Below are 12,942 nucleotides of genomic sequence, written 5' to 3'. Positions count from 1 at the left end.
TATTAATCTTAACATTTTTGTGAGGAAATATCTTGTTTTGGACAGTCATTGAATAGAACATTATAGGTGCCTTCGTGTGAGTCTGAAGTCACTGGCAGTGAGGACTTCAGTTACGAAAACCAGAAAGCTTGACCTTGGCATAGAGGTGACCCAGACAATTTGCAGGCCTGGCAGATGTCCCTGAGGAAGAAGAGGGTGTTAGCCTCAGAACAGATGCTGGGTGAACCTCAGTGAGGCCAGCAGGGGCTTACCTGGCTGCCTTGACGTGGGAGGCATCAGGGAGGCTGCCTGTGGCTTTAAGGATGCCCACCTCTTTAGTTCCTCATATCTACCCCCTGGGCAGCCCAGCTTAAAAGATGGGAAGCAAGTTTTTCCTTTTTTAAAAAAAAGATTTTATTTATTCATGAGAGACACATAGAGAGGGGCAGAGACATAGGCAGAGGGAGAAGCGGGCTTCCTGCAGGGAGCCTGATGAGGGACCCCATCCCCAGACCCGGGATCACGCCCTGAGCCGAAGGCAGATGCTTAACCGCTGAGCTACCCAGGCATCCCAAGTTTTTCCTTCTTATATAGCCAGAGAAATTGAGCCTTCTGGGGCCATTTCTTTACATTCTTTCCCCACTTATGATGAGCATTATGAAATTTGTATAATTTTGAAAGGCTAGCGCACTTCACTGGTAGGGCTTATCTCAGACCAAAAGTAGTTATTTTTTTCACTTCTCTGATTTGACTTAAATGATCTGTGCATTATACTTTTTAAAATGCAGAAGCTTTTGTTTATATCTCTTCCTTGTCACATTAAATTGTTGTAGTATCGTTAATTTTGAGGTTAATGTAAATTTTATCCCAGCAGATTAATTCTGATTTGCATTCTTTTGGGGGGGCATACTTTCCGGTTACACAGTGGCACTTATTTTATCATATTGCTTTTATATACTTTTCCTTTGTAAAGTGATGTGCTTTCTTGCTCACTTTTTCTTTTAAAAAGAAAAACACTGGAATGCCTGGGTGGCTCAGCGGTTGGGCTCAGGGCATGATCCTGGAGACCCCGGATCGAGTCCCACATTGGGCCTGCTTTTCCCTCTGCCTGGGTCTCTGCCTCTCTCTCTGTGTGTCTCTCATGAATAAATAAAATCTTTATTTTTTTAATTTTTTACGATTTTATTTATTCATAGAGACACAGAGAGAAAAAGAGAGGCAGAGACCCAGACAGAGAGAGAAGCAGGCTCCATGCAGGGGGCCCAACATGGGACTCGATCCTGGGTCTCCAGGATCACACCCCGGGCTGCAGGCAGTGCTAAACCGCTGCGCCACTGGGGCTGCCCAAATAAAATCTTTGGAAAAAAAAAAAAAGGAAAGAAAAACACTGATGCCCTAAGATAAGGCACTGTGTTTTGGTACACACTTGAGTTTTGATCAAGAGTTATGTTTTCAAATTCAAATGAGAATCTGTAAGCCTGAGTAGGAGACATTCAGCCCTATTTACTAATTAATCATAATGAGTTTTGATCTAGATGTTAGGAGAAACTGAAATTTTCCCTGTGTAGTTAGAGGATTTCAGGGGTATAAGTTACATTAATTGTGAAAGCAAGCTTACAAAATTTCTCTAGTCTCCAGGCTTTATAGGTCATCATGCTGACCTAATAAAGTATGCCAGGCGTATAGTGGGCACTCCAAAAGCCTGTTCCTTCGGGATCCTTTAAGCACCTAGATATACATGGCACTGTGCCAGTAAAATTACACAGTGCATAGAGAGAGAGCTACCTCAAGATTATTTAAAAATCTATACTGGAAGTTCTTTCCCTCAATGTACGAAGATTTCTCACTCAATTCTTGATATATTTTGCATGTATATAGGCGAGAGTGGTGGTGATATTTATGTTCACCCGTGGGGGAAGGAGATGGCCCTGACCGATGTGAGATAGATTGTTGGGTTCTTTCTTTTCAGGTATGTTTTAGCTTCCAGTAGCCCTCCTCCCCTGCTCCTCTTCCCCTCTTCCACTATCACACATGCAAATCAGCAAAAGAATTAGGATAACCTCTGGAACCAGTTTTTCCTAGATAGGGAGATGGTTCCATAGAGTATTAATGTGCAAGGTGGTCTTATTTTAAAAGCTTATCTGACTTAATGTGCTAATTAGAAACCTAGATTCTGGGGCACCTGGATGGCTCAGTGGCTGAGTGTCTGCCTTCAGCTCAGGTCATGATCCCAGAGTCCTGGGATTGAGTTCCACATTGGGCTCCTCACAGGGAGCCTGCTTCTCCCATTGCCTGTGTCTCTGCCTCTCTCTGTCTTTCATGAATAAATAAATATTGTTTTTTAAGAAAAAGAAGAAACCTAGAATCCTAGTGATAAATGGAATTTTAGAATCTTTTCCTTTTCCTTTTTTTTTTTTTTTTTTTTTTACCAAGTTCAGAAGTGTCGTCGAGGTACCTGGCTGGCTCTGTTGGTGAAGAATACAACTCTTGACCTTGGGGTTTTAGGTTTGAGCCCCATGTTGGGTGTAGAGATTACTTCTAAATAAAACCTTTATTTATTTTTAAGATTTTATTTGTGAGAGAGAGAGAGACAGAGAGAGGCAGAGACACAGGCAGAAGGAGAAGCCGGCTCCTTGGAAGGAGCCCAATGTGGGACTCAATCCTGGGACCCTATGATCATGACCTGAGCCAAAGACAGATGCTCAACCACTGAGTGTCTCTTTTTTAAAGAGAGAGAGAGAATACAGATGGTGAGGAGCAGAGGGAGAGTGCTGAAACCATGAAGCTCGACCCCTGACATCATGATCTGAGGTGAAATCAAGAGTTGGACACTTAACTGACTGAACCACCCAGGGACCCCTCAAATCTTTAAAAAAAGAGAAAGGTCTTATTAGGTCTTTGCCTCATGGTCATTTATTTTCTTTCTTTACACTTGTCATGATAGGGACCTCCCTACCCTCTAAGGCAGCCCATTCTAATCCCCGTAGCTATGATCATTGGAAAGCTCTCCTTCTGGCCTGCCTTTGGTGGAACAGTGTGGAACTTATATGTCACCCATGACTAAGCTATTTTTTTTTCATGACTCAACTATTTTAAATGAGTATTTCTTTTCATTAGATGGAAATTACCCAGGGCAAGGATCACGTTTGACTAACCTCCTTTCCTTCTAGTGCATTGAACATAGGCACTCAATAATGTTTAGGAAATAAATTCTAACTCAGTTTCTTGTGATTTTATGATTAACTGGAAGTTGGGCTAAATATTATTTTGCCTGTATTTGAATTAGAAACAGTGTAAATGGGCCTTTGTGGAATAGATAGTCATGATCAGGGGTTTTCCCCATTGGTTAAAATGGAAGTAATTCCCCAGTGCTTTCGGACCACAAATACACTTTGAGCATTCATAGCAAATGATCCCGTTAGATAAGAAGAAATCTCTTTTCCTTTTTATATGTGGACCTCATCCTTCTGAAAGAGCAGCACAAGCTATGAACTTCCTATATTGATCATTTTACTTGCTGTCTTCAAGAAGCTGAAGGAGTAGTTGGGGGATGCCTTTAGGAAAAAACCCTGGGAAACTTTAAGACAAAGAAAACTCAGGGGATCCCTGGGTGGTGCAGCGGTTTAGCGCCTGCCTTTGGCCCAGGGCGCGATCCTGGAGACCCGGGATTGAATCCCACGTCGGGCTCCCGGTGCATGGAGCCTGCTTCTCCCTCTGCCTGTGTCTCTGCCTCTCTCTCTCTCTCTCTCTCTCTCTCTCTGTGTGTGACTATCATAAATAAAAAAAAATAAAAAAAAATAAAAAAAGGAAAATCTTTAAAAAAAAAACAAAACTCAGAAAGTCGTGATCCTATGTACCCAGAAGTATACCCAGGAAAACTTGCCCCCACTGAGAGTGTCTGGATTCATGTGCAGAACTCTCTGGGGTTTTAAAATCCCAGGATTTTTTTTTTTTTTTTTTTTTTCAGTATTGTGGTATACCAGCTGAACATTGCTACAAATCATTCCTTACCAAATGGCCCAGGGTTTGACACTAAGGGCCTGAAAAGGATCCTGGTTGGCAGCCCCTAGTTTGTGCTTAAGGACACTGAGGCTCTAAAGCACCCGTCACTTTCTGAAGGAACACAGCTGCCCTCAGGCAGAACCTGAGTCTAGAACTCAAGTTTTTTGACTCTTAGTCTAAAAATGAAACATTAGAAGAGGCAGAGACTGTTGATTGTGTACTTGGCCACATTTTAAATGTTACAGCCAAGTGGGGGTTGGGAAGTAGGCTTTTTTTTTTTCCTTCCTCAAAATCATTTTTCGTTTCCTGGTGCTTCCTGCTTCCTGCCATTACTGTAGCTGCTTTAAGCCAGGGTCCCTCAGGACGGTGTTCCTGCGAGGCCACCCTGTGTGCCCCTCGGCCGCCCACCCAGTGCGCCCCTCTGGCTTCCAGGCACTTGGCAGCCAGGGCTGATTGATTATGCTCTTCTCCTGGCCTCCTGCTCCAGCACCGTTGTCTGAGGACACCCTGTCAGAGCCACCCTCACGTGGCCACCCACAGCTGCCTGCAGCCGGCCCCCCGGGTTGCCAGCATTCAGTGCAAGTTTAGCAGATTTCCATCCATTTCCCCCTCATTTGCCCTCCCAAAGGTAGCTCCTCACAGCTGCACCTGCTACGTCCAGGTTCCTTCTGTCCTCCAGTAATAATCGACCGCGCTCAACTCACTAGCCAGCCTGGTGGGTTTTTCCTTTCATCTTGTTCATTGATTCCCCAGCCTCTCAGGCTTCAGCCCTTGCAAGCATCCTCCCTCCCTTCTTTCCACTGCCAGGTGAGTTTTGCGGGCACAGCCATTGTGTGTGTATGTGTGTGCGCAGTGTTTGTGGAGCCCGTTCCTTTCCTGCACCATCCCCAGGCCTTCACCCAGCCCTTCTGCAGTTGCAGTGATTTATGGACTTCTCTGCCTGTATCCATCTTGTCTCCCTGCCAGTCCATTGTTGGCACAGTTGCCAGACGAAGCTTCTTCAAATGCTGCATTTTTGAAGTCAGGCATCCCTGGTCTATCTCAAAAACATCGAATTAGCTCCTCGTTCTCCTAGGAAAGTCTAAACTTCTCAGCTCCTCATTCGGAGCCCACTGTGGGCAGGTGCCTGCTTTCCTTGGCTACTTTTCTCCCCCCTCTATGGGCCGCAGCCTGTGTCATCGGCTTAGTGCTTCCTGGGTCACCCTTGTTCCTCCTAGTCTCAAAGTCTTTAGCTCCTTCCTGGAGCCTTGTCTGCCAGCCATTCTTTTCAGGTCTTTGCTGATGGTCACTGGCTCTCCCACTCGTTCATCTGACGCTCAATTCACTAAGCAAATATTACAAAAGACATGCTGTTTTGTGCCTGAGGAGTGGAGTATAGAGGGTGTAAGAGAGTCAGGTCTCTGTGGCCAGGAAGCTCACCTGTGTCATCTGGACTCTATCTTTTTATGTTTGTGTCTACTGGATTGGAAGTGTAAAGGCAGAGGCCCAGCCTAATGTATTAAAATTTAAGAATTAAAAAGTCAGCAGCACATGTCCACCCGGCAGGTGTTCTGAACAGGCTGACCTGCCATGAGAGCTGTTAGTCCACCTCCATTAAGACTGCTTGGAATTTTTTATTTACCTGTTTTGGCATTTTTTAAGTTACTAAATTCTGTATATTCCCATTTTAGCCTAGTGTCAGTTGTAACATTAAAATTAAGGTAGAAATCCAGGAACATAAAGTCTTCAGTGAAGTTAAAAGACTTAATTAGATAAGATTATTTAAGATAGTGATTTCTCATTAGACTGGCCTTGCCTGTATTAACTTTTCTGCCTTTTTTTTCCCCCTTCAGTCTACATGAAGAAATCAGTGATTTTTATGAATATATGTCTCCAAGACCGGAGGAGGAGAAGATGCGGATGGAAGTGGTGAACAGGATCGAGAGTGTGATTAAGGAGCTCTGGCCCAGCGCTGATGTGAGTACCTGTCTGGGTGGTAGGCTGCTGAGGGTAATGTGCCTGACCACAGGATGGAGAGCATCTCAGGAGTCCTCACACACAGGTCTCTCTGCATCTGAACACTCAGGGTCCAGTTGAATTTTAAACAGTTTTCTCTAGCCTTTAGAATCTGGAGCATCCTAATTTTTTGTGATGAATTGGATGACTTAGTTAAAACTATTTCTTTGCAGTGCTGAATAGCAATACTAGAGGCAACTATATTTAGGAATCATTAGTTTACAGAGAAGATAGAAGGACCAGGCTTTCTTATAGTAGTATGTTATGGATCTGATGTATGAAAATCCCATAACTGTTTTGTTTCACCCTGCCAGTGTAAATGTTATGTCATTCTTTATAGCTGAATGAAAATGTCAAGTAGGCGTTTCTTGTGTCATTAGAAGTTCAGTTTCTTAGGCTAATGCAGGCCTAAGTCTGTTTTCCTTTCTTAACGTTGCGGTTTCCTCCTTTCTGGCTCTTCCTTGTCTCCCTGTGCAGTCCTACCCAGTGAACAGAACCTTGGCCTGAGAATTCCTCTTTGCTTATTTGTGGTTACTATTGTTGAAACTAAGTGAATACTTTTTTGGGCCTTTTTTTTTTTTTTTTTTTTAATGAGAGTCTGTTCTGCAATTCAAAGAAGTTAGAATCCATTACTCTGTGTTAATGGCTTTTCTTGAGACTTTGTTGTAGGATGGTGATGAGGGAGCCGGGGAAGTTCCTTTTGTCCAGTTGGCAAAACAGAAAGGCTTCCAATAAGATACTGTAGGGGAAATGTTGGGGGCGAGGGTGGGGGACTGCTATTTTATTGAGCAGTTGTGTGGTGACATTGATTCTCCTGTGTGATCCAAATCCATGGCTTTCAGTGGCAGGGGAGTTTGCCGCCCAGGGGTCCCTTGGCAATGTCGGAGACATTTTTGATTATCGTTAACTGGTAAGGTGCTCTTGGCTTATAGTGGGTAGAGGCCAAGGATGTTCCTAAACATCCTACAATGCACAGGACAGCCCCTGGCAGACAGCTGTCTGCTGTGAATGTCGGTCATGCTGGGGTTGAGAAACTCTGATTTAAATTAATCATCCTCCTTTGGAGGTGGGAGGTTTTATCCATATTTTTGTTCCCAGAAGAGAGACATGTAGCTGCGATTCTGTTCCTGGGTCCATCTCACTTCCGAGGCTGAACATTTTGGTCATTCACTAGTTTTTACTGCAGTTCCTCACCTACCTCAAGTCTTCCACTGTGCTTGCTCACTGGCTGAGATAGGATGGGTCTGGTTTTATGCCTCACCACGATGTTAGGATGCTGTTTTTGTGGAGCTGGTCTGCTGCTGGAGTAGTCTGACCCTAACTCAGGGACCTATGAAAAAATTCCTGCTCAGGGAACCAAAATTAAGCCTTTGTTGAACACATCTCTAGCTTATAAGGAACATGAGTGGCTAAATATTACTTTTGAAAGTTTTCTATTTCAATCTGTGCATTTGATATTTTAACCTGGTAAGTTTAAACTATATTCCTACTGTCTGCATATGAGAGCCAGCATCCCATCTCTGCTTCAGGAAAATGGTATTATTAAAAAAAAAGTGCTCTTGTAGTACTAAAAACTACCAACAGAGGGTAGCAAAACCCTGATATTTATCTATAGCATGGTGGCTTTTCATCTGATAGATACTTTAATGTTGTAATGATTTTTTGTATTTCAGGTCCAGATATTTGGAAGTTTTAAAACTGGCCTGTATTTGCCTACTAGGTTAGTACATTTATGAAGCTTTCAGGGGGTTGTGCCTTTTTCTAGATTTTGACTCTTGAAGGTGGAAGAGTAGAAATAAAATAAATTTATGAAATGAAAATTCACTTTATATTTGAATTACCTTGAGGGTGGAACATCACTTCAGATGATCCTCTCAAACTGACACCTGTATCATCTGGGAGAGATGTAGCAATGGACTCAGATAACAATTTCAGCAATTGACTACTTGCCTGCAGAGAACTGTTCATCTCCATAACTTAACCCACTAATGCAGATGTTGATGTCATATTATGGTAGAACACCTGGCTATACAGTAGAGCTGTGTATACTCTGGAATGCCAGGGGCTGTCGTTTCTTTTTAAGAACTCATACTATTAGCAGTTGTTTCAGCATCCTGACCCCAAGCTTCAGGGTATAGACTTCTCTGAGGAAGGCCTCTTACTAGTTTTAATCTTCTTAAATGAGGGCAGTCATGACGCACCACCTGGGGCAGGGCAGGCCTTTTGAGGGATGATGAGACTTGCCCAAGGGGTGAATACCTGTTTTCTATAAACTGAAATTTCAGCATGTGTTTGTTTTTGCTTTTATTGTGGTTAAGAAACTTACTGTGAGATTTACCCTTCTAACAAAGTTTTGACTGCACAGTACAGTATGATTTTAACTATAGGCATCCATCATGTTTTTGATTTGAGCTTGATTTGATCTACTTTACCCAAACTTAAAATGTGTTGATGTGGAGAGAACCTAGCAATTTCTGTTCTGCCCATTGCTATCATAGGCCTATAAAAGCCATAAAGTATCCAACTGTGAGTTCATGAATGTTTTTCCTTATTTAGATTCTGAGTTTCAACAAAACCCTGAGTCACTCTAAAAAAATTTAATTGAATTTTCTGAATATGTAGTACTTTCACATAGTTCAAATGGAAAGGGTATGACAATAATTACAGTGAAAAGTGCAGACCCCACCTGTGTCCCCTGCTCCTTGGGGGAGGCACTGGTCCCAGTTTCTTGTACATCCTTGCAGGAACATTCTATACATATGAAAGGAAATGTGTGTGTGTCTTCTCCCCTTTTCACCCAAGTGGTGGCATCCTACCTGCATTGTTTGCAACTTACTTTTTACATTTAATTATTTAAATCAGAGTTAATCAGTGAATCTCATCCATATAGGCACATCTTAAGTGTTTGAGTTCCAGAAACTTTTATGAACAAGAAACGTTCAGTGTTGTTTTTTGAGGGTTTACTTCTTTCAAAATCACCTTGTTTCCTGAGGCCTGACTTCGTGAAATGACTAGGAGGAGATGGTTGTTAAAAGTCACCAGCCTCCACTTCCCCTCTAAAGACATGTTGGGTCTTCACTAGGTAGTGTGACCAGTGGGTTTTAAGTGCACTACTTTGAAGTCTAGAAGCCCAAATGTAAGTGGATACAAGTACAGTTTCTTCTTCAAACAACTTGTGTGTTTGTGTTCTGTGTTCAGTGACATTGATCTTGTGGTATTTGGGAAGTGGGAGAACCTTCCCCTCTGGACCCTGGAAGAAGCCCTGCGGAAACACAAAGTTGCAGATGAGGATTCGGTGAAAGTTCTAGACAAAGCAACAGTAAGTTCTTCCAACATTTCATCACATCTCCGGTTACTTATGCATGAAACTTAAAAATTCAAATTTAATTTTGGTGAGCATAGTTGGCTTCTCACTAAAAGATTCTTTCCTTCCATTAGTGATGACAGTCCTCATATATAAATTTGGTCTGTGAAACAAAGGAACTTGTGGTTACATAGTTCTTTAAAAAATAATACTCGGGGATTCCTGGGTGGCTCAGTGGTTTAGTGTCTGCCTTGGCTCAGGGCGTGATCCTGGAGACTCGGGATCGAGTCCCACGTTGGGCTCCTTGCAGGGAGCCTGCTTCTCCCTCTTCCTGTGTCTCTGCCTCTCTGTCTCTGTCTCTGTCTCTCTCTCTCTCTCTCAGTCGCTCATGAATAAATAAATAAATAATTTTATCATGCATAATACTCACTGTAGAGTTTTTAAATATAAAAAAGTTTAGAGGCACCTGGATGGCTCGGTTGGCTGTGTGCTTCCAGCTCAGGTCATGATCCCAGGGTCCTGGGATCAGCCCCACATGGAGGTCCCTCCTCAGCGGGGAGTCTGCTTCTCCCTCTTCCTCTGCCCTTCACCCTGCTCATGCTCTCTCTCTTTCTCTTTTTCTCTTTCTGTCTCTGTCAGATAAATAAAATCTTTAAAAAGATATTAAGAATAAATAGAAATATGGATATCTATTAAACAGTTTTAAAAAAATAAATTAACAGTTTATAGTTACACAGAAGATGTTGCTCTTCTATCTTTATGTCCTTGAGAAGTTGTATGTACTGTTGACTCCTGAACAACATGGGAGTCCTGCTACACAGTTGAAAATCCACCTGTAAGTTGGGACACCCTAGAGATTACTAGGAGCCTTCTGTTGACTGGAAGGATTACTGATAACATAAACAATTAGCACATATTTTGTATTTATAAGTATTATATACTATATTCTTATAAAGTAAGCTAGAGGAAAGAAAATGTTAAGAAAATCATAAGGAAAATGCACTTACAGCATTGTGTAAAATTGTGTAAAAGTGGAGCCACACAGTTTTTAACTTGTGTTGTTCAAGGGTCAACTGTAAATTGAAATTTTGTAGATTAAATAACTTGATATTTTATCTAGAATGGCCATTAAAGAACCTTCACAGATGCTCATTATAGAAATGAATTTATCTATTTTATAAGTTTGGAGTTTTGGGGGTGCCTGGGTGGCTCAGGTGAAGTGTCTGCCTTGGGCTCAGGTCATGAGCCTGGGGTCCTGGGATGGAGCCCTGCATCCGGCTCTCTGCTCAGTGGAGAGTCTGCTTCTCCCTCTTCCTCTGCCTCTTCCTATGCTGACATTCTTTCTCTCTGCCTCTTGCTTGCTTCCTCTCAAATACTAAGTAAAATATTTTTAAAAAAAGGTTTGGAATTTTGATGTTAGGTTTTCTTAGAACAAAACAATTCATACTGTTTCTTATAAAAAGCTATTAATTTGAAAAACCTGTTCTGCACATAGTGTTTGCTGGCCTGAGTTTTCTAATACATGGTGCAAATAGAATAGAGCCTTTAAAAATTTTTTTTAATTTAAGTAATCTCTATAACCAGGTTCAAACTCACAATCCTGAGATCAAGAGTCACATGCTCTTCTGACTGAGCCAGGTGCCTCAGAGCCCTCAGAGCCTTTTTTTTTTTTTTCCAATTTAAATTCAATTTAGTTAACGTATACTATGATATTAGTTTTATGTTATTCGTTTCAGGGGTAGAATTTAATGATTCATCAGTTGCACACAACACCCGGTGTTATATCACATGCCCTCCTTAATGCCCATCACCCAGTTATCCCATCCCCCTACCTCTCCTTCAGCAACCGTTATTTTGTTTCTTAGAGTTAAGAATATCTTATGGTTTGCCTTTTTTTTTTTTAAAGAATTTCTAATATCTCATGTAAATCATTCAGTCATTTTTTTGAGAATAATTCTTATGTCTTCTCTAGGTTGTTTTATGGGCTGTTTGCAAAACTGACCAATAAATACCGGTGAATTATTGTGTTTGACCTAATCTAGCAGCTTTCTAATTAGGAACAGTTTGCTGAAAGGCCTGACATTTGTAATTCTTGATGTTACACTAAGTTGGAAACTGTTCTCCAAAGTACAAAATATTGAGAGAGGTTTTTGTTCCTGATTTAAAAACTCTCAGCCAATAGAAATAAAAAAATACACTGTATGAAGTTCAATGCTAAATACATAAAGTATCTAAAAGGCCAAGTGACTTATGGTATGTAGTATTGAGGACACTCTATAGAGTTTTTATGTCCTCAGGAGGAGGTCGAGGCCTCAATTCAAGTAACCTTTCTATCCCCTGATTGTATTGTTCAATTTGGTTCAAGTATTTTAATTTTGTCTTTTTTCTCTTTCTAGGTACCTATTATTAAATTAACAGATTCTTTTACTGAAGTGAAAGTTGATATCAGCTTTAATGTACAGAATGGCGTGAGAGCAGCTGACCTCATCAAAGATTTTACCAAGGTCAGAGAATTCATAGTGTTTATTCAGTGAGACTGTTAGAAATGGAGTTTTGTTTTGAGATTCTGTTGTGATAGTGTTCTGATTTGCTTTGCTAAACTATTTTTATGGATTTTTTGCCATCAAGTGCTTCTTTTCTGTCCAGTGGCCTGCCTTTCCTTGAATCTGCTTGTAATAATCAGTAATTTATAATGTGACCTCAAGTCCAGGGTTCGGAAAGCTTTTGAAGAACTTCTTTGCTCTAGATCATTCCTTTTATGGGAGATAAGGGCTGAAATGCTGAGTAATCATTCTTGTCTGCTTTTAATCTCTTAAGAGTTTAGGTTAAAAACTTTTCCAAGGCCCCCCAGTCACTTGTAAGGTAGTTCCTGCAGATTTCCCTACTTTGTCATGAGGTGATATAGTATCTATTTTCCTTTGTTAGGTGTTCTTCCAAGACAGGGAAGAATTTTCCAGCATCTTCAGAACGTTTACGTGCTTAGACATGTCAGCCTTTTTCGCCTTAAGCTGAACATTGTTAACTGCTTTGGCTCATGTAGAATATCTTTTCTGTCCATTCAGAACAATACTTTTCTTTATCAACTCTACAGATTCACCTTTTTCTTTTCTTTGTAAGAAAAAAATTGAGCTACTTTATCATGTTGTAAACATTAGATTCTCCTAGAAATGTGCAGAGTATAGGAAAACAGAGAAAGAAAGAGATTATCCATTATCCTACTCTTTTGGAGGTGTTGAGTATGTGTAAATTTTTTTCTCCCAGAAAAGAAATCTTTTTAAAATTGAGAACGATATGCATGATAGTTTATTAATATCAAAGGAAAACAAAAAATACCTTATGCTTAGATCAGTTTCATGGGACTTGCCATCACCAGCCTTTCTTTTTGACTTGTTTATCCCCTTGAAATTTTTAACAAACAGAATAGCATGCTATATACACATCGTCTCATACTTTTTGGAGGTTTTATTTATGTATGTATGTATGTATGTATGTATGTATGTTTTCATATCAGCACAGACAGGTCTCCTTCATTCTTTTCATTGATGACATAATAGTCCTTTCTCAGAAGGTACCATGCTTTGTGTAGCTCTCCCCTGGTGATGTTTCTAGGGTTTTTTACTATTACAGAAAGTGCTTAAAAGAACATCCTTTTATATGTGCAT

General features: G+C 41.0%; 1 protein-coding gene across 2 annotated transcripts in view; it reads left to right on the top strand.

Moving 5' to 3' along the window:
• The window catches only part of TENT4B (terminal nucleotidyltransferase 4B), a 77,419-nt gene that overhangs the window by 54,386 nt on the left and 10,091 nt on the right, over positions 1-12,942 (top strand). For both annotated transcript variants that reach the window (XM_026011727.2, XM_072750272.1), the window contains exons 2-5: positions 5,814-5,937; positions 7,650-7,696; positions 9,175-9,295; positions 11,677-11,784. In XM_026011727.2, coding sequence (XP_025867512.2) covers positions 5,814-5,937; positions 7,650-7,696; positions 9,175-9,295; positions 11,677-11,784 — 400 coding nt within the window. The remainder of the gene's footprint in view (positions 1-5,813; positions 5,938-7,649; positions 7,697-9,174; positions 9,296-11,676; positions 11,785-12,942) is intronic.

Source organism: Vulpes vulpes, chromosome 2, assembly GCF_048418805.1.
Source record: "Vulpes vulpes isolate BD-2025 chromosome 2, VulVul3, whole genome shotgun sequence".
Classification (NCBI taxonomy): domain Eukaryota; kingdom Metazoa; phylum Chordata; class Mammalia; order Carnivora; family Canidae; genus Vulpes; species Vulpes vulpes.
The sequence above is the reverse complement of the archived record's forward strand: the minus strand, read 5'-3'. Positions and strand labels throughout refer to the sequence as shown.